Source organism: Anolis carolinensis, unplaced genomic scaffold (genome assembly GCF_035594765.1).
Source record: "Anolis carolinensis isolate JA03-04 unplaced genomic scaffold, rAnoCar3.1.pri scaffold_19, whole genome shotgun sequence".
Lineage (NCBI taxonomy): Eukaryota > Metazoa > Chordata > Lepidosauria > Squamata > Dactyloidae > Anolis > Anolis carolinensis.
In genome coordinates this window covers 35,773-63,314 of record NW_026943829.1, presented here as the reverse complement: position 1 = coordinate 63,314, position 27,542 = coordinate 35,773, and the positions used below count along the sequence as shown (strand labels likewise).

At 43.5% G+C, this 27,542-nt stretch overlaps 1 protein-coding gene across 3 annotated transcripts; it reads left to right on the top strand.

The window, feature by feature from the left end:
- On the top strand, positions 1–27,542 carry LOC134294747 (uncharacterized). 3 transcript variants are annotated; one of them, XM_062966397.1, is made up of 4 exons: positions 1–1,499; positions 15,437–15,505; positions 18,044–22,990; positions 23,955–27,542. In XM_062966397.1, the coding sequence occupies exon 4, from the start codon at positions 26,102–26,104 to the stop codon at positions 27,284–27,286; it is 1,185 nt and encodes a 394-aa protein (XP_062822467.1). In that variant the 5' UTR covers positions 1–1,499; positions 15,437–15,505; positions 18,044–22,990; positions 23,955–26,101; the 3' UTR covers positions 27,287–27,542. The 3 variants fall into 3 exon arrangements, with proteins under 3 accessions (XP_062822467.1, XP_062822468.1, XP_062822466.1); XM_062966398.1 differs by lacking the exon at positions 18,044–22,990; XM_062966396.1 differs by having other exon boundaries at positions 18,044–27,542.

Sequence of the window (27,542 nt, the reverse complement as noted above, 5' to 3'; positions counted from 1 at the left end):
TGAGATCCCGAGGCCAAGATCACAGAGCTCCAAGAAGAGCTAGGAAAGATCAAAGTGGTCAAGGATTGGTGGTTGGAGGCCACATTCAGGTTGACGCTTGCCTACAACATAACGTAGTGGAATTGGTGGTGAATTGGGCTATATTTTGAGCACCTTCTAGGTCATTTCAGGTTCATGAGAGGCCATTTTTCAACAGGGAGGGTCAATGTCATTTTCTATTTGGGAATTGTTCTCCTGGGCTTCAAACTGGTAGTGGTGGTGCACAATAAAGGGATGTGGTCAATTGCACTTACATGTGATCAATGGCACTTACACCATTACTGCCGAACAGGTCAAATAAAGCATGTTAATGTGCTGCTATAAATTAGGAGATGCATCTCAGTCCAGAATATCTGCTTTGCATATACAAGTTCCCAGGTTTGATGCCTGACATCTCTAGGTTTGGCTTACCTGATACCGTGGAGAACCCGACTGCCAGTTTCTCTGCTCCAATTCAAACCAGCTTTTTTATGGGTGGGAGTAAAGTTCTAGTTGAGTGGCAGTTACAAATGTCTAGCATGCAAAAGGTCTTGGAATTTCACAATAAAGCCCATGGGAGACCTCTGTCACAGCACTGAAATTGATGGACTGAGAAACTGGCTTTGGGCACACCAAATTTCCGCGTTCTTATTGATCCCAAGTCTCCTACCCGATGGCTCTGGCTGTACAATCCCCCATCCAAGGTGGTGGTAGGTCAGTTTTTGGGGCTTACACAATATTTCTGTGGTAAAGGGATATAACATGGTGTTCATCCAGAATGTATTATCATTGCTGGTTCGTGGGTGAGAGATGTTGGTTGGTTTGATGGGAAGGGTGGAAATGTTCCTCCGGTCCCATGGACAGCTGGGCTCTCCCTCCCTGGCCTACTACACTGACACCTTCCCAAAAAGTATTCCACCAGGAGAGTCCTGCAAACCATTTTTTCGCACCACTAACAATCTTCCTTCCTGGAGCTGTTTTCGCTCACGGCTGCAAACACAACACTCGCCCCTCAAGGCTGCTTGGTTTGTGTAGTTCTCTCCCACCCACCCCCCACCCATTTTTGTTGTTTTTCTCCTGAAAAAAAAAGCATTTTCTCCCACTGGGCAATGTGGCCATTTGCCCAAAATGCTTTTTTTTTTTTAAACCGTAAAAGAAACCCAACTTTAATTTGTTTTTCTGTTCTAGCCTGTTCCCCTCTCTTGTTCTTGTTTTGGTTCTGTCTGGCTCTGTCCGGGATTTTCAGTTTCTTCTCCTCTCCTTTCTGTTTGTTTCGGCATCCGACCCTCAACTCCCTTCCCCTCTCTATCTGCTGGGGGACCCGGATGTCTGTCACAAGTTAAAAAAAGCTTTTAAATTGTGGCATAGAGGGGAAAACCCTCCTTTTTTCCGTGCGTTTATATGACTCGTCTTTTTTCTTTCTTTCTTTTTTCCTTTCCTTCCCCTTCAAGGTCCGGCTCACCTGACGCTAAACAGCCAAGGTATGGTTTTATGTTTCTTTCAACAAATGAGTTTCAAAGTTCTTCTCCTCCTCCTCCGAAACCTGCTTCCATCTCTCTTTCTCTTTTTCTCTCTTTTCATCATCACTCTCAGTCTCTCGTTCTCTCTCCTGCCATCCGCCTCGACCATCTCATCTCATGTTGGTTTCTGACATTGCCTCTGTCTCTTGCTGAATTTTATATATTTATATATATATATATCTTTTGGTTGTTTGGAATGTGAACATGTATCCGAAAGAAAAAGCATGTTGCGGAGAGAACTCGAGAGCACCAGAGAAAGATGGTTTTATCTCGTGTCGCTTCACGTTGATGAACTGTGTGACTTATGCTTATGATCTGATTATTAACAGCCTTGTGCATTTGGCTCATTGGTTGCTTTGGATGCGGTTCTAGGGGATTCACATACTGTACCAGCTGGTGTGAGCTAAATTTGTCTACACAAGATACAATGGAGTTCTTGGACCAAGATATAGTGAACCAGGATGCAAGCGAGTGAAGGAGTTTGCCCCCAACTAGATCAGGGCAGGAGAAGCATGATGCCACTCTTCTATGATGGATGGTGGCTCCCATATCAGAAACGTGGTTACAGAATCCTAGATTTGGAAGAGACCCCCAGGACCATCCTGTACAACCCTCTGCTATGCAGGAAGACACAGCCCAAGCCCTTCCAACTGATAGAATCATAGAGTTGGAAGAGACCTCGTGGGCCATCCAGTCCAGTGATTCCCAAAGTGGGCACTACTGCCCCCTAGTGGGTGCTGCAGAGATCCAGGGGGGCGGTGATGGCACCTATTAGGATACGGGGGCGGGGCCAGGGGAAGGGCGGGGCCTCTTCCCAAGTGCCGGAGACAGGGCTGAGCACCTGAGGCACCTGTTAGGACACAGGGGGTGGAGCTAGAGGAGTGGGCGTGGCTTCTTCCCAACAGCCCGAGACAGGGCTGAGCATCTATACCTCTCCTGAGGCGCTTGTTGGGACACAGAGGGTGGAGCTAGGGAAGGGGGCGGGGCCTCCTTCCAAGAGCCTGAGACAGGGCTGAGCCTCTATACCTCTCCTGAGAGGCCTTTTAGGACTAAAGGGCGGTGCTAGGGGTGGGGGCGTGGCCTCTTTCCAAGAGCATGAGACAGGGCTGAGCCTCTATACCTCTCCTGAGGCTCTTGTTAGAACACAGGGGTGGGGTATAGAGGTTCAGCCCCATCAGGCACTTGGGAAGAGGCCCGCCCCCTCCTCTAGCCCTGCCCCCTGTGTCCTGGCAGGCACCGCAAGACAGGGATAGAAGCTCAGCCCTGCCTCAGAACTCGTAACTCCGCCCATTCCAGTCCTGGCCGCCCATTTGTGGCCCCGCCCACCTCCCCCTCCCCCTCCCAGCACTGAATCTGGGTCTAGGGGAGAGGCTCAGTCCCGCCCTCTTGAGCAGGAGCCACGCCCACCCCTCTAAGCCACTCCCCTCTTTCCAGGGTGTGCTGAGTCATATTTTTTCTGGAAAGGGGGCGGCAGGCCAAATAACTTTGGGAACCACTGATCCAATCCAACCACCTTTCAAGAAGCAGGAAAATGGTATTCATGAGGAAACCATGAAAACGAACAAAATCTGGCTAAAATCAGGACAGAATTAGGACAGGAAATAAGGAACAACATTTAAAAAACACAGGAATTCCAGACAAGAAAGAATCAAGGCCAGCTAACACCTCCCAACAAAGGATTCCCCCAGATTTTGTCCATTTTCATGGTTTTCTCCTTTCAGTTGAAATTCTCCACATGCTTGCGTATTTCAAAGGCTTCTCTGTATAGTGTGACATGGTGGTTGTGAGAGTGGCCCAGCATTTCTGCGTTCTCAGATAATATGCTGTATACAGGTTGGTTCATCAGGTGCTCTGCTATGGCTGAGTTATCTGGCTGAATTAGTCTGCCGAGCCTTTCAGTGCTAATCAAGCTTCACACTTGCATTCACACTTGCCTCAAACAGACAAGAGTCCTTTTCTCCCACCCTGGACCTCCCACAATCAGGGCCAGCTAACTTCTCCCAACAAAAAGATCCCTCCAGGCAGGAAGCAGCCAGGCTTTGAAGCTGAAGGGCCATTCAATGTGGCCTGCTGCAACATTCACACTTGCCTCAAACAGACAAGAGTCCTTTTCTCCCACCCTGGACCTCCCACAATCAAGGCCAGCTAACTTCTCCCAACAAAAGATCCCTCCAGGCAGGAAGCAGCCAGGCTTTGAAGCTGAAGGGCCATTCAATGTGGCCTGCTGCAACATTCACACTTGCCTCAAACAGACAAGAGTCCTTTTCTCCCACCCTGGACCTCCCACAATCAAGGCCAGCTAACTTCTCCCAACAAAAGATCCCTCCAGGCAGGAAGCAGCCAGGCTTTGAAGCTGAAGGGCCATTCAATGTGGCCTGCTGCAACATTCACACTTGCCTCCAACAGAAAAGAGTCCCTTTCTCCCACCTTGGACCTCCCACAATCAGGGCCAGCTGACACCTCCCAACAAAGAATCCCTCCAGGCAGGAAGCAGCCAGGCTTTGAAGCTGAAGGGCCATTCAATGTGGCCAGTTGCAAGATTCACACTTGCCTCCAACAGACAAGAGTCCTTTTCTCCCGCCCTGGACCTCCCACAATCAGGGCCTGTTGCAACATTCACACTTGCCTCCAACAGATAAAAGTTCTTTCTCACACCCTGGACCTTCCACTGATATATAAACCCCACTTGCCTAGTTTCCAACAGACCCTACAACCTCTGAGGATGCCTGCCATAGATGCGGGTGAAATGTCAGGAGAGAAAAATGCTTCTGGAACTTGGCCATGCAGCCTGGGAAACTCACAGCAACCCAATATTTTTGTAAGCTGCCCTGAGTCCCCTCGGGCGAGAAGTGCAGGCTATAACTGTTGTAAATAAATAAATAAATAAATAAATAAATAAATAAATATTCAAATTATTTTAACTGGAAATAGCTCAGGATGTTGCCTCATTGTCCATGTCAGAGGAGACACAAGTGCATCCTTGGCTAGCTTCTGGATATGAAGTTAGCAAAGCAGGAAAATGTTCCTTTTCTGGGCTACAGCTCCCCAAATCCCCAGGAAACTGTAGACCAAAAGGTAACCTCTGGCAACGTGCCATATTGTCCCCTGCCTCAAGCTGGCCCTGGATGCAGCTCAAATTCAGAACTGTCCATCAGGATTGGGCGATTGAGCAGTCAACCAGCCATAGCAGCTGGCTGGCATGACAACTCCCTTATCATGCACAGAGATGCTTACGAGGCCCCATCAGTCGAAGGACGTGACATGCCTTCCCGAGGAGACTGTGCATCGTGGTGGGATATTTAGTGCTCTGTCCAGGAGGTGCCAGGTTTCTGTAGGATTGGACTGTAAATTGCCATGGCCCTTGGTCTTCCATAAAGTCCTACAATGCCAGCTTCTGCCATTCATCTCTTGCCATCACTCAGTTCATTATCTTTACAGATGGCGAGGTTTAGAGCTTGGGCATATGGTGTATCACACCCAGCCATGTTTCTAACATCAGGATGAAGTGGCCATCGTGTTCCAGAAATGTTCACAATAATGCTTAGGAAAATCCTCCTCCACCTCCAATTATTTCCAAATTGTCCAGCCAATATTTGTAATTGGTATCCGGAGTCGTAGGAGAGTGTTTCAAGGAACAGATGGCTCGAGCTTGGGAAATCATGATTTTGGACCACTGATCTATCATGGCCAATGGGATTGTTGATAGACAATGTCAAGTTCTAGGTTGCCCTCCAGGCCTGATGCCACCTAGGACCACAGCAACACACAAGAATCCAGAGTATAAGTAAAGAGTTGACTGTAAAAATACATAAAATATGTGAAAAAGCAGGAAATAAGAAAGAAGAGGAATACAGCAGAGTCTCACTTATCCAAGATAAACAGGCCGGCAGAACATTGGATAAGCAAAAATCTTGGATAATAAGGAGGGATTAAGAAAAAAGCCTATCTATATATATAAAAGAGTGATGGCATCACTGCGACCCACAAAACAACAAAACTACAGGCCCCCCAACCTCGAAATTTGACAGCACAACCCCTCATCCACTCCTCTAGGTTGATACAACAAAAAGCAAAGAAAAATAAAGTCCTAATTAGAGGGAGAGAAATAATTGTTTTTATCCAATTGCTGCCACTTAGAAGGCTCTAAGCTCTGCCCACTTGGTCTCCTAGCAACCCACTCAGCCCAGTGTTAATAAAAGAATAAAAAATAAAATAAATACAAATAATACAATAAAAACACTAAAAAAATTAAATACTATAATAACAAAATAACTAAAAATAATACTACAAAATAATAAAATATAATAAATAAAAAAGATAAGTTACAATAAAATTAATTTTAAAAAGTACAAATAACGTCAAATAAAAATTCCACAACAACTTTTAACCAATACCACCACCACTTTGCCACAGCAACGCATAGCCGAGCACAGCTAGTACAATATAAAATTAGAACACTGGATAAGCGAAAATCTTGGATAGTAAGGAGGGATTAAGAAAAAAGCCTATTAAACATAAAATTAGAACATTGGATAAGCGAAAATCTTGGATAGTAAGGAGGGATTAAGAAAAAAATCCTATTAAACATAAAATTAGAACATTGGATAAGCGAAAATCTTGGATAATAAGGAGAGATTAAGAAAAAAGCCTATTAAAATTAGAACATTGGATAAGCGAAAATCTTGGATAATAAGGAGGGATTAAGAAAAAAGCCTATTAAACATAAGATTAGAACATTGGATAAGCGAAAATCTTGGATAATAAGGAGGGATTAAGAAAAAAGCCTATTAAACATCAAATTAGAACATTGGATAAGCGAAAATCTCGGATAATAAGGAGGGATTAAGAAAAAAGCCTATTAAATATAAAATTAGAACATTGGATAAGCGAAAATCTTGGATAATAAGGAGGGATTAAGAAAAAAGCCTATTAAACATCAAATTACATTATGATTTTACAAATTAAGCACCAAGACATCATGTTTTACAAGAAATGGACAGAAAAAACAGTTCAATACACAGTAATGTTATGTAGTAATTACTGTATTTACAAATTTAGCACCAAAACATTGCAACATTGACTACAAAAGCAATGACTACTAAAAGGCAGACTGCCTTGGATAACACAGAACCTTGGATAAGTGAGACTCTACTGTAATACAAAACAGGTTCAGCAATAGGTGATAATCTTACAGGATTCCAAATGTCTCATGAAAATCCAAAGGTCACACAGTCCAGGAATAGTCAAAAATCACAAGTAGAGCATAAATTCATAAGCAAAAGATATCCTTAGGAAAAAAAACTTAGCAAGAATCACAAAGCAAGAATATAAACAACCTTCCAAGATATTTGAATCCCATGAGCAGGACACAAGAACTCAGGCCTAGGTTCTCCCTCGAACACCAATGTTGCCTGAACTAATTTAAAGGTAAACAACTGGCCGTTAATAAGCAGTCATGAAGTCATGGTGTTTCCCATGAACTTTATCTATTTCCCACGTAAACATGCTGACCTTAGGAATTGATTCTCTGTCCTGATGTGCAAACAGAGATCCTGGTTTATCTCCATACCACCAGGTACTTTCCCTTGAGTTTTCTGTTTCACTTCATTCTTCTTCTCTCCTCCCCTTATCTAATGATGTTGTTTCTGGCTCCTGTGACTGACCTTGGAGCTCAGCACGGTCTGAGTCAATTTCATTCCCTTGGTCTGTATCACTTTGAACCCCAGGAAATCCCACAATCCCTTCTGAGTCTTCAGTGAACCCATCATCCCCTGGCTGCTGAACTACAACAGTCTATTCCAGGGGTCCCCAAACTAAGGCCCGTGGGCCGGATGTGGCCCTGCAAGGTCATTGACTTGGCCCCTGTCCTAAACTTTAGACTTAAGGTTGATCTAAGTCTACCTGGTCTTTGGAGGTCTCTTTGCTTACTTATGGCCTTATGAAATTGTCTAGATTGTCTTTGAAGATCTCTTTGCTTAGCTTCGACCTTATGAGATCGTCTAGATGGTCTTTGAAGGTCTCTTTGCTTAGCTACGGCCTTATGAGACCATCTAGATGGCTTTTGGAGGTCACTTTCCTTACCTATGGTCCTATGAGACTGTAGATGGCCTTTGAGGGTCCCTTTCCTTACCTATGGTTTTATGAGATTGTCTAGATGGCTTTTGGGGGCCCCTTTCCTTACCGATGGTCTTACAAAACCATCTAGATGGTCTTTGAGGTCCCTTTCCTTATCTATGGTCTTCTGATGCCCTTATGAGATCATCTAGATGGCCTTTGAGGGTCCCTTTCCTTACCTATGGTCTATTGAGACCATCTAGATGGCTTTTGGAGGTCACTTTCCTTACCTATGGTCCTATGAGACCATCTAGATAGTCTTTGAGGATCCCTTTCCTTATCTATAGTCTTATGAGACCATCTAGATGGCTTTTGGAGGTCACTTTCCTTACCTATGGTCCTATGAGACCATCTAGATAGTCTTTGAGGATCCCTTTCCTTATCTATAGTTTTATGAGACCATCTAGATGGCTTTTGGAGGTCACTGTCCTTACCTATGGTCCTATGAGACCGTCTAGATGGCCTTTGAGGGTCCCTTTCCTTACCTATGGTCTTATGAGACCATCTAGATGGTCTTTGGAGGTCTCTTTCCTTACCTATGGTCTAATGAGATCGTCTAGATCAGGGGTCCCCAAACTAAGGTCCTCCAGGGTCACTGACCTGGCCTCTGTCCTAAACTTTAGACTTAGGGTTGACCTAAGTCTGAAATGACTTGAAGGTACACAACAACAACAATCATAATTTTGGACTATTTCATCCTAATCCGGGCCCCCAACACTCTGAGGGACAGTGAATCGGCCCTCCACTTAAAATGTTTGAGGACCCCTGGTCTATGCAGTTCCTTCGTGGGATTTTCCATCTTTAAATTAGCACTTCAAATAGAGGAGGAGAACTTCCAACTTAAAGGCAGGCTGTGCAATGCAGGATGGCCAAATTATCAGCATTCATCAGAGATGGATAAAGTTACTATTTTGGGCTATATCTCTGAGAATCTCCCCGCTAGGCTGTGTTGCTTAGAAGATACCGAGAATTGCAGTATGAAAATGTTTCAGAGACAGTTGCTTTTTTGCCCAAAGTTCAAGACAGAGGACTTCTTTGTAGACTGGATCCAGCAGTTCCCTGTCTCGGTGTAAATCTATTGCCTATGTTCCTATTTCAATCAACCCATTCTTCAGAAGCAGGAGAACTGGAATCTGACACAATATTTTAGAACAATTTTTCTTCCACCCTCCCCTATCCCAAATTTAGGGTGTAGGCAGAGCCCTAATTTTGAGTTGGAGCAAAAAGCTGATACTTGAAGAAGACATTGACCCACCCTTGAGAGAGATGAGCCAGTTGTCTCACGTGAGATAAGGCAACCGCCTGCTTTTGCATTCAAATCAAAGCTGTAGTGATCTGAGCACTGAACTCTGGAATCCAGGGTTTGGATCCCCACTGCTGAATTATTCCCCTGCTATATTCCTGCAAACCTTGAAGTTTCCCCCCAGGGACCCACAGATGACTCAGCCTGTCTGCTCAAGTCATCCAAGGACACCCTTCTGTCTGTTCCAGACCCTCCAGGACAGGGTTGGAGGGGACGAACGAGAAGGACATTTCCTCCATTGTGTCACCCAGAAGGTATCAGTCCCCTAATAAAATGAAACAAAGCAGCAAGCGGTTATGCAAGAGGAGCAAAAGGCAACAGACTTTGCTTAAGTCTCAGATCCCAGAATAATAATAATAATAATAATAATAATAATAATAATAATAATAATAATAATAATAATCTTTATTCTTATACCCTGCCTCCATCTCCCCGAAGGGACTCGGGGCGGCTTACATGGGGCAAAAGCCCGAGCAAATACAATAAGGAACACATCAAACAGCAAAAACCACGCGCAAATGAGAATAAACATGTTAAAAAAACAGCAAAAACATTAGTAAAGACATATTAAAATACAGCAATAAAATCATAAAAAACGAACTGGGCGAAAGTGCACTAAGTGTGTTTTGTAAACATGAGGCAGTTATTAAAATGTTTCAAAATAAAGAGCGAAACGTCAGGAGAGAATGCTTCTGGAACATACAGCCTGGAAAACTCATAGTAACCCAACAATAACATACCTCTCTCTATCCAGGTGTATGTTTTAATCAATGGGGTAAGATTTTGGATTACCCATTTTTAAAGCCTAGGTATCCATACATGTACGTAGATCGCAAACAAGATGTAGTTAAAGCAATGTAACTAATTAATAATTTCCAATTATAAACCAAACACAACAAAACGATAGTACAGCAAAAGTAATCAGAAGTGGACACAAGCCAGACACAGAAATGGGAAGCAAAGGATGTTTGCACAGGCATCCTTGATAGATAAGCATGTCATCCATCCCCAACCTGTTGTTGAACCTGGCTGCTATTGCTCTGTGGATAATTGCAGCTTACAGGTAGAAGGTGGGCAGAGTCAGAGCACCTGAAACCCAGAATTACTTGCCTGCAGCAGCCTCACGCTTGAGGAAGATTTCAGGGCCCGGGCAGCTTTTGTACTGTGCAAATATGTAGCTAGAACCTGGCTTGCTCATCAGGGATAACCTCACAGCAGTCCTTCCCCTTTTCAAGCTGGTTGTTCTGACAGGGTTTGATTATCACAGTAAAATAACAAATCTAATCATACCAATAATAATAGAGAAAAATTATAAATATACCATATATACTCGAGTGTAAGCTGACCCAAATATAAGCCAACCAAGACCTGCACCCGGGTATAAGCTGTTTTAATCAGAATTGGATTCTTCCCCAATGCTGTCAGTAAGTAAGTAAGTAAAAGTTTATTTGTATGCCGCCCTCTCTCCCAAAAGGGACTCAGGGCAGTTTCCAATATAAAATCAGCATAAAACATTGTACAATAAAACACTGAAAACACTATAAAACGCTATAAGAATTTTTTAAAAAACATAACAATTGACTAAAACAATCACATAAACAGAAGCAATATAATCACTCAAATAACACGTGGCTGGCATGACCGCAAGGAGCGTCAGCCTATATACCATATATACTTGAGTATAAGCTGACCCGAATATAAGCCTGCACCCAAGTATAAGCCGTTTTAATCAGAGTTGGATTCTTCCCCAATGCTGTCGGCATATATACCGTATATACTCAAGTATAAGCCGAGGCACCTAATTTGACCACAAAAAAACTGGGAAAACATTGACTCCAGTATAAGCCAAGGGTGGTAAATTTCAGAAATAAAAATAGATTCCAATTACCGTATATACTCGAGTATAAGCCGACCCGAATATAAGCCGAGGCACCTAATTTGACCACAAAAAAAGGGGAAAATATTGACTTCAGTATAAGCCGAGGGTGGGAAATTTCAGAAATAAAAATAGATTCCAATAACTGTATATACTCAAGTATAAGCTGATCCGAATATAAGCCCGCACCCGAGTATAAGCCGTTTTAATCAGAGTTGGATTCTTCCCCAATGCTGTCGGCATATATACCATATATACTCGAGTATAAGCTGACCTGAATATAAGCCGAGGCACCTAATTTTCCTACAAAAAAACTGGGAAAACATTGACTCCAGTATAAGCCGAGAGTGGTAAATTTCAGAAATAAAAATACAGTAGAGTCTCACTTAGTCAAGCTAAACAGGCCGGCAGAACCTTGGATAAGCGGATATCTTGGATAATAAGGAGGGATTAAGGAAAAGCCTATTAAACATCAAATTAGGTTATGATTTTACAAATTAAGCACCAAAACATCATGTAATAAAACAAATTTGACAGAAAAAGTAGTTCAATACGCAGTAATGCTATGTAGTAGTTACGGTATTTACGAATTTAGCACCAAAATATCACGATATATTGAAAACATTGACTACAAAAATGCCTTGGATAATCCAGTTTTGGTGCTTAATTTGTAAAATCATAACCTAATTTGATGTTTAATAGGCTTTTCCATAATTCCCCCTTATTATCCAAGATATTTGCTTATCCAAGGTTCTGCCAGCCCATTTAGCTTGGATAAGTGAGACGCTACTGTGTTAATAATATTAATAAAAATATAGTAAAATAAATGTAATAGCAGCAACAATAATAGAGAAAAATAATAAATGTACCATATATTCTTGAGTATAAGCTGAACCAAATATAAGCCAACCAGGACCCTCACCTGAGTATAAGCTGAGGGGGGCTTTTTCAGTCTTTAAAAAAGGGCTGAAAAACTAGGCTTATACTCGAGTATATACAGTATTTGCATGTGCATACACAAAGACAGGGAGAGAAAAATTGTGGACACTGAGATCAGAGGAAAACGAAACGCCAAAAAGTACAGGCAGTGACAATTACGGAAAAGCTTAAACATATGTAAAATACTCACCGCGACATGCGTCGATGCTTTACGTCCATTTTGGCTTTAAGGTAATTGTCACAGCCTGTACTTTTTGAACGTCACTCGTTTCATTCACTCCTCGCCATCTTCCCGAGGGCAGCCACTTAGGCATCACCAAAATGAGGCACGAAAGAGCACACAGATTTGCATTAAATCTGCCAATGGTAATTTTTTTATATATATAGATGCAAATTTGGATGTAAGAGTTACTATAATCCAAATAGGAATACAAGCTTTCTCGGCACAGTTGACTGCCTGGGACATGCATGGGTGAACTTCGGCCCTCCAGATGTTTTGGACTCCAACTCCCACCATTCCTAACAGCATTATCTGTATCAACTTGCCAACATTTAACTGAATTGTCCAATTCTTTCTGAAAAAGACACTGTGATATCCAGTATGCCCAAAACATCGGTTATTTTGCTGAACCAGATGTACTTTTAAATCTATAGAAATGTTTGGTACTGAGGCTGCGGCAATTTTCCACTGGTTGCTTCATACAGGACAATCTAACTCTTTAGTTCATTGAGTTCTAACTTCACCGAACAATACATATTCATAAACTATACTTTCTAATAATGGGGACAGTGGTCCTGCAAAGGTTGTGTCTAAAGCCTTGAGACCCTCTTGGGTTTATTTTATTTTTTGCGGTTAGGAAGTGAGGACAATGTTGCTGTTTAGGAGCATTTTTCCTCTAGGAATTTGGACCAAAAATTGATTTTTCCAATCTGGCAATGCCAGGCATACAGGGTCTCAAGATTCAGCAATGGGACTTACTTTCATTGTTTCCCATCATACAAGGGTTGAATGAAAAGTAATGCCTCCACCTTCGTAACTCCTCAACACATGGCAGTCCTGGTATGCGTCCAAATGACATATATTATTACAGTTCCCCGTACAAAGCTCGATTTGGCCGTACCCGGCAAAATGAAAAGGAGCAACAGCTCTAACACAAAAGTTATTCAAGTCTGGTATTGGTTCCAATGTATATAGGCTTCAGGGATACATAGTCAATGAAAATATCTTCCAAACAATTTAAACAGATGGTTGGTCGTGTTGCTGTATACTGGAATGAAGAAAATAATGATGGAGCACCGCTCTCAAAAAAGTCTTCGAAAATAAAGTCTAAATAAAGTCCCAAGTCTACAGGGGTCCCGGGTATTTTTGTACCCTGTTTCAGGGAGAAAATCCCCTTCTTCAGGAGTTGTTATACTCAGCAACAATGAATTTCTATATAGTGCCTAATTGCTTTCACTGAGTGACCCTGCTTGTGGTGATTTCAACTGCGAGTGTTTGTACGGGGAACTGTAATAATATATGTCATTTGGACACATTTTCTTTGTACATAGACTATCGTATGTTTGTATAGATACTTTACAAGTATTCTGGGATTTTGTATAGTAGTCCTGGTATGCGGCATCTAACTTGTGTGACCGACAAAGAGTTGGACGTCCTGTGACAGCAACCACCGAGTTTCACAAGCAAAAGGTTGGCAGATTGATTCAGGATGATCATCGTATCACTCAGAGAGAAATTTCAAGCATCATTGGCATTTCACAAGAACATGTGGGTCACATTATTGCTTTGCTTGGCTATCAGAAGATCCAACTCTTTGTTTGTCACATAAGTCAGGTGTTCCCACCTCAACATCTTTAAACTTACTTGCCCAACGACGCACAGGACTCACATCAACACAATCACCATAATCACCTTTCATTCTCTGATGAATCTCCTTTGGGGTGGCACCTTCTGCAGTCAAGAATTCAGTGACTGCACGTTGCTTAAGTCACATTGACCGACCGTCTGCACAGGGTTCCAGACTTTGCACTTTAACAACACAACCGTTCAATGCTAAGGCTTCCCTGTCTGCGCAGGGTTCCATACTTCGCACTTTAACAACACAACCGTTCAATGCTAAGGCTTCCCGCCAAATGGAACTGTAGAGGAGAGTCTACTAAATAAGCCAGGACCTGCCGCAGACCAGTACTGCCATCTGTTGAGGAGTTATGAAGGTGGAGGCATTACTTTTCATTCAACCCTCATCTTTAATGTGTATCCCATCCATATGGACAATATGATGGGGGGGACAGATGCAGAAGAGGGTCTTCTCAGCCATGGCATCCCACTTGTAGAATTCCTTACTTTTGCAGACCCTCCCTGCACCAGTGTTGCTACCTTATTTTTTTTTTGGTTTCTAGTCAACATGTGGTTTTTTTTATTATATGTCTTCACTAAGCCTAATTTCCTTTGAACCTTGTCCATGGTTGTTTTAAAACCCTTTTAAATCTCTTTCAATTACAGTAGAGTCTCACTTATCCAAGCTTCACTTATCCAAGGTTCTATATTATCCAACACGGTCTGCCTTTTAGTAGTCATTGTTTTTGTAGTCAATGTTGCAATGTTTTGGTGCTAAATTCGTAGATATAGTAATTACTACATAACATTACTGTGTATTGACTGCTTTTTCTGTCTATTTCTTGTCAAACATGATGTTTTGGTGCTTAATTTGTAAAATCATAATGTAATTTTATGTTTAATAGGCTTTTTTCTTAGTCTCTCCTTGTTATCCAAGATTTTTGCTTATCCAATGTTTAATAGGCTTTTTTCTTGATCCCTCCTTACTATCCAAGATTTTTGCTTATCCAATGTTTAATAGGCTTTTTTCTTGATCCCTCCTTATTATCCAAGATTTTTGCTTATCTGATGTTTAATAGGCTTTTTTCTTGATCCCTCCTTATTATCCAAGATTTTTGCTTATCCAATGTTTAATAGGCTTTCTTCTTGATCCCTCCTTATTATCCAAGATTTTTGCTTATCCAATGTTTAATAGGCTTTTTTCTTGATCCCTCCTTATTATCCAAGATTTTCGCTTATCCAATGTTCTGCCGGCCCGTTTATGTTGGATAAGTGAGACTCTACTGTACTTGGAATTTTTGATACGTTATGTCTAGATTTTAGTTCTGCCTTGTTGAAATCGTTTATGCCGTCTATAAACCTGTTTACAGGTTTGAAATCTCATGATAATAACTAGTAAATATTGCGGTTTGATTCGAATAGTTTCCAACATTTACTGGAAGTTTGTTTCCAACATTGATTTTTGGGGAATGCTTTGTGGGCAGGTTGCGGGTTTGGGGCAGGGTCAAGGGAGTGTTTACAACGGAAGCATTGTTCCCAAGCGGCCTTTTTGTACATGTTGTGCAATTGTTGTTGTTGTTATGGATGGAAGAAGGCAAACAAATTCTGCCAAATCAACCTGAGATATGTTCGCCTTGCTTTGGGTGTTCTTACTTATTAATACGTTTGCCATCTTGACCACACTCTGATGCCGCTCGTCTCTCAATTTTCATCTGTGAAATATTGGAGGGTATACTCTATGTGTGTGCATAGGGAGTGATATGATATATCTGGGGATAATGGTGGTTCTTCTGGAGTTATTCCCTAATGCTATATTTCTCCTTCTACAGGAGGGTCCCTACTCTACTCGGAAGGTGGGACAGGGAGAGGAACCAGCGAGGTGCACCAGACGTCGAAAGGTCAGTGTAAACCCACCACCATGTCTTTCAGGACATGCAAGATGCAAGGCCAATGTCTCCCATTGCTGGATTTATTTATTTATCATGTCAGAAGCAAATTGGGTGAACTTATAATGTATTTAAAAACACAAACAAAGTTAAAAACTTGGCATTATATTACGAGGGCTATCCAGAAAGTAGATTACGTTTTGGAATTAAAAATGAACAAAGTATAGGAGAAAACATTCACCATATGCAGTTGAAAGCCACACCTAAATACCACTTCTCAACATAGTTGCCATTCAAATCTAGGCACTTATGATAGCGATGAATTGGGCCGGGCTCTGGCGCAGGCTGGTGAGCAGCCTGCTGCAATAAATCACTCTGACCATGAGGTCATGAGTTCAAAGCCGCCCCGAGTCCCCATTGGGGAGATGGTGGCGGGGTATAAATAAAGTTTTATTATTTTATTATTATTATTAAGGCCAGCCCGTGAAGGGGTGAGCACCCGTCAATTAAAAAAAAAAGCCCCTGCTCGTTGCTGACCTAGCAACCCGAAAGATAGTTGCATCTATCAAGTAGGAAATAAGGTACCACATATAAAGTTTATAAAGGAGCCCTGATGGCAAAGTGTGTTAAAGCACTGAGCTGCTGAACTTGCAGACCGAAAGGTCCCAGGTTCAAATCCCAGGAGCGGAGTGAGCGCTCGCTATTAGCTCCAGCTTCTGCCAACCTTGCAGTTCAAAAACATGCCAATGTGAGTAGATCAATAGGTACGGCTCCGGCGGGAAGGTAATGGTGCTCCATGCAGTCATGCCAGTGGCCACATGACCTTGGAGGTGTCTGCGAACAACGCTGGCTCTTCGACTTAGAAATGGAGATGAGCACCAACCCCCAGAGTTGGTCACGACTGGACTTAATGTCAGGGGAAATCTTTACCTTATAAAGTGGGGAGGCAAATTTAACTAATTTACAATGTTGGAATGAGGAAGTGCCGTCACAGTGGATGATGAATCAGCTGCTCTCCAGTGTGGCCAGAATCGAACATCCCCTCAGGAGAAGGTTAAATTGCCTCTGCATCTGTCTCTGTCTCGGTTCTATGTGTTATATGGGCATTGAATGTTTGCTCTATATGTATATCATGTGATCCGCCCCTGAGTCCCCTTCGGGGTGAGAAGGGCGGAATATAAATGCTGCAAATAAATAAATAAATAAATAAATAAATAAATAAATAAATAAATAAATGGGCTTGGCAACTCCTTCCCCACCAAACTCTGCCGCTTGCGTTCTCAACCAGCCGGTCACCCCTCTCCACAGCTGCGCATCATCACCAAAACGCTGCATTGAGGACGCAAGCGGCAGAGTTTTGTGGGGAAGGAGTTGCCAAGCTCATTCATCGCTATGAGAAGTGCCTAGATTTGAATGGCGACTATGTTGAGAAGTGGTATTTGGCTGTGGCTTTCAACTGCATACGGTAAATGTTTTCTCCTATACTTTGTTCATTTTTAATTCCAAAACGTAATCTACTTTCTGGATAACCCTCGTAGATTTCCTTTGACCACTTGGAGTGCCTCTGATGTTGCCGTGAGAAGGTCCTCCATTGTGTATGTGGCAGGGCTCAGGTTGCATTGTCGTACCTTGTCTGTGGTTTGCTCTTCTCCACACTCGCATGTCATGGACTCCACTTTGTAGCCCCATTTCTGAAGATTGGCTCTGTATCTCGTGGTGCCAGAGCGCAGCCTGATCAGTGCCTTCCAAATCACCCAATCCTCTGTGTGCCCAAGAGAGCGTCTCCCATCTGGTATCAGCTACTGATTGAGATTCCGGGTTTTCACCTGCCACATTTGGACTCTTGCTTGCTGTGGTGTTCCTGCGAGTATCTCTGTAGATCTTAGGAAGCTGTTTCTTGCTTTAAGGCGTTGGTTTGCTCGCTGATATCTGAACAGAGGATGGACCGGAGATGTCAATACCTTGGTCCTTTCATTGCTGGCTGCTATTTCCTAACGGATATCGGATGGTACAATACGGGCTAAAAAGTATAATTTTTCCATGGGTGTAGGATGTAGACATCTTGTGAAAATGTGTCATGTCTCATTAAGAGCCACATAAACTGTTTTAACGTGGTGAGATGTATTCCACACTGGGCATGTGTATTCAGCAGCAGAGTAGCAAAGCTGTGTCGGGTTGTGATCCCAGGTTGTGCCAAACAGCTTTCGTCCAATATTATTTCTAGCACCCACTTTTTGCTTGATATTCAAGCAGTGGTTCTTATAAGTCAGAGTGATTTCCAAGTATTTTGTTGTGCTGCAATGCTCCAGGAGGATTCTTTCCCAGGTCATGCTCAAGGCTTGAGATGCTTGTTGGTTCTTAAGGTGAAAAGTATGTGTGTGCAGTTTAGATCGATTAGGAATGAGCTGGTTTTCCCTGTAATAGGCAGTAATCTTTGGGGTTCAATTTACAGCCCAAAAAGCTCACAACAACATTTATAAGGGTTATTCTTATGTTCTTCCAAGAGAGAGGGGGAAACAAAGCCTTAACTCTCTGCTATCCTTTTGATAGGCAAAACAAAAGCCTAACAGCACAGCAAGAACTTCAGAGAGGCAAGAATCCAAAAGGACCTTTATGATTGACACAGGAATGTTGAAACAGCGAGCTTTAGGCAGTAAGAGCACCTAAAGCTCCGGAGAGCTTCTGTTCAACCATTTCAAGTTTGAGCAGTGATGGCATGATCGTCAGCATAGAAGGAAATCTCTGTCCCTTCTGGCAGTGGTTGATCATTTGTATAAATGTTAAACATGGATTGCTAGATTATCATTCATAAATCAACACTATGAGACCATTTCCTCCACTTAACTTCAGTGTTTGTGTGCATAGGTGATATTGTGTTTGTACGTTCGTGAAACAATGTCCTTTTTCACCAGCCCTTGGCTTTCAAGAAGCGCACACTTTCTCTCTTTCTCTCACATTCACAACCCAGCCGTGTGAAGCGTGAAAAATCCCAGCCTTAATATTTAATTACAACGCGAGCAATTAATACATTCTGTCCAGGGAGGGTGAGGGGAGACTCAAAGGGATCGTTAACATTAATGATGCATTCAGAACAAATAAGATGCCATTAATATACGGAGGCCCATGGATGTACTGAAGGGAAAAAAGAGTAAGAAAAGGGCAGCTTGTACTCTCAATTTTAAAATGTGTGCATGTATCCACAGGCTGGGCAAATACCTCAAGTAAGATTCCCAAGTCAGGCCAGAGTATGGCCCAACTTCATTCCCCAACTGGCCAAAAATGTCCATAAATCAGGTCAATCAAACTTGCAATGTGATCATCTCTCTTCTTGGGCTGAACATACCAATTGTCTTTATCATGGGATCAGACACGGGTCGAATGAAAAGTAATGCCTCCACCTTCGTTACTTGGGTTAGGATGGGAATATTTTAATAAATCAAATGCAGAAATAATCCTTTAATTACCACTATTCACTTTTCCACATCATCACCAGACAATTGGAAACATTTCTGCCAACAATGAATATGTTTTCTGAAGCCGTCACGGAAGAAGTCGACACTCTGTTTCTGCAACCGGCATCTCACAGGACCCATCGTGCACAGATCTTCCGATAGCCAAGCAAAGCAATAATGTGACCCACACGTTCTTGTGAAATGCCGATTATGCTTGAAATTTCTCAACAACGATCATCCTGAATCAATCTGTCGACCTTTTGCTTGTGAAACTTGGTGGTTGCTGTCACAGGACGTCCAACTCTGCCACGGAAGGCAGATGTTCTCACCTCAACATCTTTAAACTTATTCGCCCAATGACTGCTTTTGACACAATAAATAAATAAACTGCAATTGCGGAGAGGTGTTTGAGAGATCTTCCCCCTTCCCAACTTGGATGCTTTTGGATGCAAAAACACCTTCAAATCTGTATAGATGAAGGGAAGCGAGTCTCTTCCAGACTGCAAAATATCCTGAGCCAACCCCCTAGGGCTTTAGGCTGGCGGGGAGATATCGTTTTGTTCTTTATCGGTATAGGTCTTAATTCTGTTTTCAATCTGTGTTGTATGTTTTAATTGGATTTGGTTTTGTTTGATTTGACCAAATCAACAAATCAAGTTTTTCTTTCCTTTCAGTTCTGGCTTGCCTTTGGGGGCTGAGGGACAAGCTGAAGCCTTTCTGATTAAGGAGGCTTTCAAGGCCCCTTGTTGAGGTCAGCGGGTTGCTAAACCAGTGCTAATGATGCTTTTATAGGCGGCTGAAGTGGGTTAGCCAGGCAACACTCAACCTCAACAAGGAGAGGGCGGGAGGTGTAAAAGCCATTGTAAAACGCCACAAAATATGCATGCACACACATGCACCACTTGACTTCATTCCGACATTGCAGGCAAGACCATGCACCGCATCTACGAGGGTTGAATGAAAAGTAATGCCTCCACCTTCGTAATTCCTCAACAGATAACAGTCCTGGAATGTGGCAGGTACTGGCTTGTTCAGTAGACTCTCCTCTACAGTTCCATTTGGTCGGAAGCCTCAGCATTGACTGGTTGTGTTGTTAAAGTGCGAAGTATGGAACCTTGCGCAGATGGTCGGTCAATGTGACTTAAGCAACATGCAGTCACTGAATTCTTGACAGCAGAAGGTGTCACTCCAAAGGAGATTCATCAGAAATTCAAGCTGTTTGGGGTAATTGTGTTGATGTGAGTCCTGTGCGTCATTGGGCGAGTAAGTTTAAGGATGTTGAGGTGGGAACATTGTTACCAGGTGAGTGTGCAGCGGAATCAGCAGAGTCCAGTTAACACCATGTGCAAAAGACTCAGACCAGGCAGAGGAATTGAAAGAACAAAAGGAAAAACTTTACTTGTTGAGTTGAAGTCAAATAAACAGTTCAGCAATCATACAATGTCCATGTAGTTGCATAAGATCAATAACCAATCAATCAGCATTCAATATATATACAGCATAGCATATTTAAATCAGCTACTTGACCGTAGCCAGAGAGCCTGTCTATTTTCTGTGCTCTCCCACCAAGCTCAAATTCCAACTGACAAACCAACTGACAAACCAAGCCATCTGCCATCAAACCGATACATTGTTTTAGGCGTGGCTTTGCCTCTGCAAAGCTGAGCTCTTTTGCAGAGATTTCCTGCAAACATCTTTTGCAAGGATTTCTTTACACACACACATAGCAATTTGGGGCAATAAATATCTGACTTGCATGACAAACAAAGAGTTGGATGTCCTGTGACAGCAACCATAGAGTTTCACAAGCAAAAGTTGACAGATTGATTCAGGATGATCGTCATATCACTTAGAGAGAAATTTCAAGCATAATGGGCATTTCACAAGAACGTGTGGGTCACATTATTTCTTTTTCTTGGCTATTGGAAGATCTGTGCACAATGGGGACTGTGGGACGCTGGTTGCGGAAACAGAGTGTCAACTTCTTCTGTGACGACTTCAGAAAACGTGTTCATCGTTGGCAGAAATATATCCAATTGTCTGGTCATGATATGGAAAAGTGAATAGTGGTAGTTAAAGAGCACATTCTAAGGATTATTTCTGTGTTTCATTTATTAAAATACTAGCTGTGCCCAGCTACGCATTGCTGTGGCTAAGTTTGGTGGTATGGAAAATAAGGTTGTGAGGAATTGGTGGTAGTTAGTATATGTGCTGTCCTAAAGCATGTAAATTTACAATATTTCTTGTTATTCCTTGTTTTGTCTGCTGGGGGCAAGTAGGAATGCTGCAATTAGGCAAAATGATTTGAATGTAATGACCTTTAAGCTTCAAAGCCTGGCTGCTTCCTCCCTGGGGGAATCTTTTGTTGGGAGGTATTAGCTGGCCCTGATTGTTTTATGCCTGAAATTTTCCTGTTGTCAGAGTGTCGTTCACACTGAACACAGTTCAAAGCATCCCCATTACCCTTTACTGTAAGCCCTCCCCCCGTTGTTATTATTATTAGAGAGGCTCGCGTGCTGCGTCCTGCGCCACGCATGCGCATATGGCCTTTTGGTGTTTTTTGTCTCTTTTAGGCGATGTATGTGAGTAATAGTTTTGATCGTGTTGTCGGAACCTAGCCACAAGAACCGTGGGTTGTGTTGCCAAGTTTCGTGTTTCTGGGTGGTTTAGTTTCGTTGTCTACTTTTAGGTAAAAATTCCATTACATTTTTATATTTATAGAAGATTCCCATCCAAACCCAAGTAACGAAGGTGGAGGCATTACTTTTCATTCAACCCTCGCAGATCCTCATACGTCTTTTGTGTCAGAACCCTGCTACTAGAGCCTGGATGTGGCTCTGAGTTTCAGGGTCACTGACATTGATAAGACACCTGCGGCTCAGGACTTGGAGAAGAAACGGCTGCTGGACTTGGCGGGGAATTTGCGCGGGGTTTTACTGAGCGGGAAGAGACTGTTCAAATGAGGGGGAGGGTATATAAAGGAGGGTTGGCCGTAGTATCCCATTCTTGGCTTTTCTGATGTTCATGTTTCCTACAGTAAAAGTTCCTGGTGATACCACAGAGAGTCTTGTGTGTTCATTCAGGAGCGGCTGTGGTGAGCTGACACTTTTGAATTAATTAGAATTAGAATACATAAAGCAATCTCCCCATTCAGCACTGGATTTGATCATCCCCTCCAATTAGGAGAGAGCGAGCATGGTCTTAGACTGCGACTCTGGAGACCAGAGTTCGACTTTCTGCTCAGACTTGGAAACCCGTTGGGCAACCTTGGGCAAGTTATACTCTCTTGGCCTAAGAGAAAAGCAAACCCCCTCAAAACAAAATTTGCCAAGAAAATCCCTTGATAGGCTCACCTGAGGGTCACCAGAAGTTTAAAATGTCCTGAAGGCATATAATAAATGCCCATAATAGGATTCAGGGTCCCTTGAGCTATGATCTTTCCTTGAACTTTGGAGAGGATGCTCTTGCAATGCTTGGAGGCAGTAGGGTCAGAGATGAAGAAAATTAGCTGTGTTCTGTGTGTGTATAAAAGGCAGGGAGGACTTTGGAGGTTCTGGGAGTTGTATTCCAAAAGGCTAACCTTTCCGAGCTCTGAATTTATTTATTTATTTTTTGCTGCCACTCAAGGAAATGGGGGCTGAAATGTTGTGCTCTTACTCACAGCAGGAGTTGGCTGTACTAAAGGGCAGGGCCCGACTCACCGGGCCCTGCAGATTGCTGGGAAGGGCGCTCCCTCCCTCCCAGCATGGCGGCGGACCAGGGGGCTTCTTCTTCCCAGGAGCCCCCTCGGCGCGGCGGGAAGGTTTCCCGCCGCCAGCACCCGCTGGCCAATGGCAGGCCAGCACTCCTGGGCTGCCATTGGTCAGCGCCCCTCCATGGGCGGGGCCGCACCAGGCTCCGCCCCCGAGAGGCTCAACAGCAGCCATTCGGAGGCTGCAGCTTGGAGGAGGAGGACACGCACGGAGCAAGAGAAAGAAGGCAGCGCGAGGAAGAAGGCAACGAGGGGCATCGGAGTTACAGTAGGAAGGCTGGAAACGAGGGGAAGGTGAGGGTACCCCGCTGGGAGTCTGGGCAGCTCCGTTTGGCATCCGCCGGGCGGTTTCATTCATGGGACATTGTCAACTAATCATGGGTCCTTCTCCTGGCCTCCGCTGCCTCCCGGCCTTGCGCAGGCCACCCCCCCCATTGCCGTGCTCCCCCCACACTCCCTCTTCACGGAGTCGTTTGCTCCAGCACCCCCCCCCCCCAGCCTGGCCAACGCTTTATTTCCGGGCCTCCTGGCCTCCGCTACCTCCCGGCCTTGGGGCCATCGCCTTGCTCCCTCACACTCCCTCTTCTCGGGGTCCGCTTGCTCCAACACCCCCCCTCCCCCGCCAGGCCAACGCTTGATTTTCGGGCCTCGGGCAGCGTCCCGGGTGCATGCGTTCCTCATGCTGGCCTTCCGGGGGGCCCGGGCGGCGAGCGAGGGGGGGGTGTGGGCGGCGGCGGGAGCGCGGAGCGGCCCCTCAAGCGCACCTTTACTGCTGGGCCTCGCGTCAGGCGCAGGCCCGGGTGGCGGCTGCAGGCCCGGGTGCCCCAAAAGGCTAACCTTTCCGAGCTCTGAATTTATTTATTTATTTTTTGCTGCCACTCAAGGAAATGGGGGCTGAAATGTTGTGCTCTTACTCACAGCAGGAGTTGGCTGTACTAAAGAATACACTCCAGATTCTCCTGAGAGCTTGTACGTGTTCTGTGCCAAGAAAAGCCTCGCTCTGTGGTCTGAATAAATATATGCACATAAGGCAGTGTCTGCACACATATGTAGGGAAGCCTGAGGAGAAGAAGAGAGGAAGGGAGGATTGAACAGGGGATCTGAGACCCCAGACTTGAACTCGTCTTATTTCTGAACCACTTTTCTTTGCAGCCATACCATATGCTGCAGCCATTTGGCAGCAACAGGGCCGAGGAACTCTCTGTTGCCCCACTTTCCAACTGCTTTGAAATGTCCCAGTTTCTCTTTCCTTCTCCAGGAAGCAGCCAGACTTTGAAGCTGCAAGGCTATTCAGTGCTAATCAAGGTGGCCAATGGCAACATTCACACTTGCCTCCAACAGACAAGAGTTCTTTCTCCCACCCTGGACATTATTCCACAGATATATAAACCCGACTTGCCTGAAGGTAAAGGTTTTCCCCTGACATTCAGTCTAGTTGTGGCCGACTCTGGGGTTGGAGTCCCTGTGGGGAGATGGTGGCGAGGTATAAATAAAGTTATTATTATTATTTTATTATGACACAGCAAACAAAATAGATATGCTGGATTTCATATCACAAAATCACAAGTCAAACACTTCCCAAGTGTCTAGAACTGTGTGATGTATTATTATTATTATTATTATTATTATTATTATTATATTTTATTTTATGACACAGCAAACAAGATAGATATGCTGGATTTCGTATCACAAAATTACAAGTCGAACACTTCCCAAGTGTCTAGGACTGTGTGATGTATTATTATTATTATTATTATTATATTTTATTTTATGACACAGCAAACAAGATAGATATGCTGGATTTCGTATCACAAAATCACAAGTTGAACACTTCCCAAGTGTCTAGGACTGTGTGATGTATATTATTATTATTATTATTATTATTATTATTATATTTTATTGTATGACACAGCAAACAAGATAGATATGCTGGATTTCATATCACAAAATCACAAGTTGAACACTTCCCAAGTGTCTAGGACTGCGTGATGTATTATTATTATTATTTTATTTTATGACACAGCAAACAAGATAGATATGCTGGATTTCGTATCACAAAATCACAAGTCGGATGATGCACGTAGATCCCAGTCGGGTGGCCTTTTGCAGTTGGCAGATCGTGATTTTGTCAATGTCTATTGTTTCCAAATGCCGGCTGAGATCTTTTGGCACGGCACCCAATGTGCCCATCACCACCGGGACCACCTGCACTGGTTTCTGCCAGAGTCTTTGGAGTTCAATCTTGAGGTCCTGATAGCGGCTGAGTTTTTCCTGTTGTTTTTCGTCAATGTGACTGTCACCTGGGATGGCAACGTCAATGATCCAAACCTTTTTCTTTTCCACAACTGTGATGCTTGGTGTGTTGTGTTCCAGAACTTTGTCAGTCTGGATTCGGAAGTCCCACAGTATCTTTGCGTGCTCATTTTCCAATACTTTTGCAGGTTTGTGATCCCACCAGTTCTTAACTGCTGGGAGATGGTACTTGAGGCATAAGTTCCAATGAATCATTTGGGCCACGTAGTTGCACCTCTGTTTGTAGTCTGTTTGTAGTCTGTCTGTGCGATTTTCTTCCAGCAGCTGAGGATATGATCAGTGGTTTCATCGGTTTCCTTGCACAGACTGCATTTTGGGTCATCAGCTGATTTTTCGATCTTGACCTGAATTGCCTTTGTCCTGATGGCTTGCTCCTGGGCTGCAAGGATCAGGCCTTCTGTCTCCTTCTTCAGGGTCCCATTCGTGAGCCAGAGCCAGGTCTTCTCCTTATCAGCTTTTCCTTCCATTTTGTCAAGGAACTTTCCATGCAATGTTTTGTTGTGCCAGCTGTCAGCTCTTGTTTGTAGTGCGGTTTTCTTGTACTGGTTTTTTGTCTGCTGTGCTTTGAGGAGTTTCTGATTTTTGACTTCAATCAAAGCAGGTTCTTCTTCTTCTTCTTCTTCTTCTTCTTCTTCTTCTTATTATTATTATTATTATTATTATTAGGACCCTTAGATTGTGGACCTTTGATCTGGGGGGCTTCCTTGGATTTTGGTGGAAAGGAGTATTAGAGTTACGTGTCATCTATGTAAAGATGACACTGAACTCCAACACGCCGGATGACCTCACCCAGAAGTTTCATGTCGATATTACAAGGGTTGAATAAAAAATAATACCTCCACCTTCGTTACTTGGGTTTGGATGGGAATATTTAAATAAATCAGCTGTTCAATGCCAAGGCTTCCCACCAAATGGAACCGTCTGTGCAGGGTTCCATACTCCGCACTTTAACAACACAACCATTCAATGCTAAGGCTTCCCTGTCTGCGCAGGGTTCCATACTTCGCACTTTAACAACACAACCGTTTAATGCTAAGGCTTCCCCGTCTGCGTAGGGTTCCATACTTGGCACTTTAACAACACAACCGTTCAATGCTAAGGCTTCCTGCCAAACGGAACTGTAGAGGAGAGTCTACTGAACAAACCAGGACCTGCCGCAGAGCAGGACTGCCATCTCTTGAGGAATTACGAAGGTGGAGGCATTACTTTTCATTCAACCCTCGTACACAGGCGGAACTGGACAATTTGGACAGAAAAACAAGAAAACTCATGACCATCCATCATTCCCTGCACCCTCGCAGTGATGTTGACCGGCTATATCTGCCTAGAAGATCAGGGGGCAGAGGACTCTTACAAGTCAAACAAGCAGTCAAAGAAGAAGAACATGCCCTGGCAGAATATGTAAAGCAAAGTGAAGAACCTGCTTTGATTGAAGTCAAAAATCAGAAACTCCTCAAAACACAACAGACAAAAAACCAGTACAAGAAAACCGCACTACAAACTAGTGCTGACAGATGGCACAAGAAAACATTGCATGGAAAGTTCCTTGACAAAACTGAAGGAAAAGCTGATAAAGAGAAGACCTGGCTCTGGCTCACGAATGGGACCCTGAAGAAGGAGACAGAAGGCCTGATCCTTGCAGCCCAGGAGCAAGACATCAGGACAAAGGCCATTCAGGCCAAGATCGAAAAATCAGCTGATGACCCAAAATGCAGACTGTGCAAGGAAACCGACGAAACCATTGATCATATCCTCAGCTGCTGTAAAAAAATCGCACAGACAGACTACAAACAGAGGCACAACTATGTGGCCCAAGTGATTCACTGGAACTTATGCCTCAAGTACCACCTCCCAGCAGAAAAGAACTGGTGGGATCACAAACCTGCAAAAGTCTTGGAAAATGAGCACGCAAAGATACTGTGGGACTTACGAATCCAGACTGACAAAGTTCTGGAACACAACACACCAGACATCACAGTTGTGGAAAAGAAAACGGTTTGGATCATGGATGTCGCCATCCCAGGTGACAGTCGCATTGACGAAAAACAACAGGAAAAACTCAGCCGCTATCAGGACCTCAAGATTGAACTTCAAAGACTCTGGCAGAAACCAGTGCAGGTGGTCCCGGTGGTGATGGGCACACTGGGTGCCGTGCCAAAAGATCTCAGCCGGCATTTGGAAACAATAGACATTGACAAAATCACGATCTGCCAACTGCAAAAGGCCACCCTGCTGGGATCTGCACGCATCATCCGAAAATACATCACACAGTCCTAGACACTTGGGAAGTGTTCGACTTGTGATTTTGTGATATGAAATCCAGCATATATATCTTGTTTGCTGTGACATAATAAAATAACAATAATAATTCTTTATTTCTAGACTGCCCTCTCTCCCCAGAGGGACTTGAGCCTTCACTCACCAAACTACAGATCCCAAGATTACATAACATTGAACTATGACAATTTAATTACAGATATCTCAAATTAATTACAGGTATCTCAAATAGGAGCTCTATCCTCTATTGCCTTGT

What these genes read in the sequence shown, in the direction of transcription:
- LOC134294747 (XM_062966398.1), top strand. Translation starts at nt 26,102, where the DNA reads ATGCTAAGGCTTCCTGCCAAACGGAACTGTAGAGGAGAGTCTACTGAA.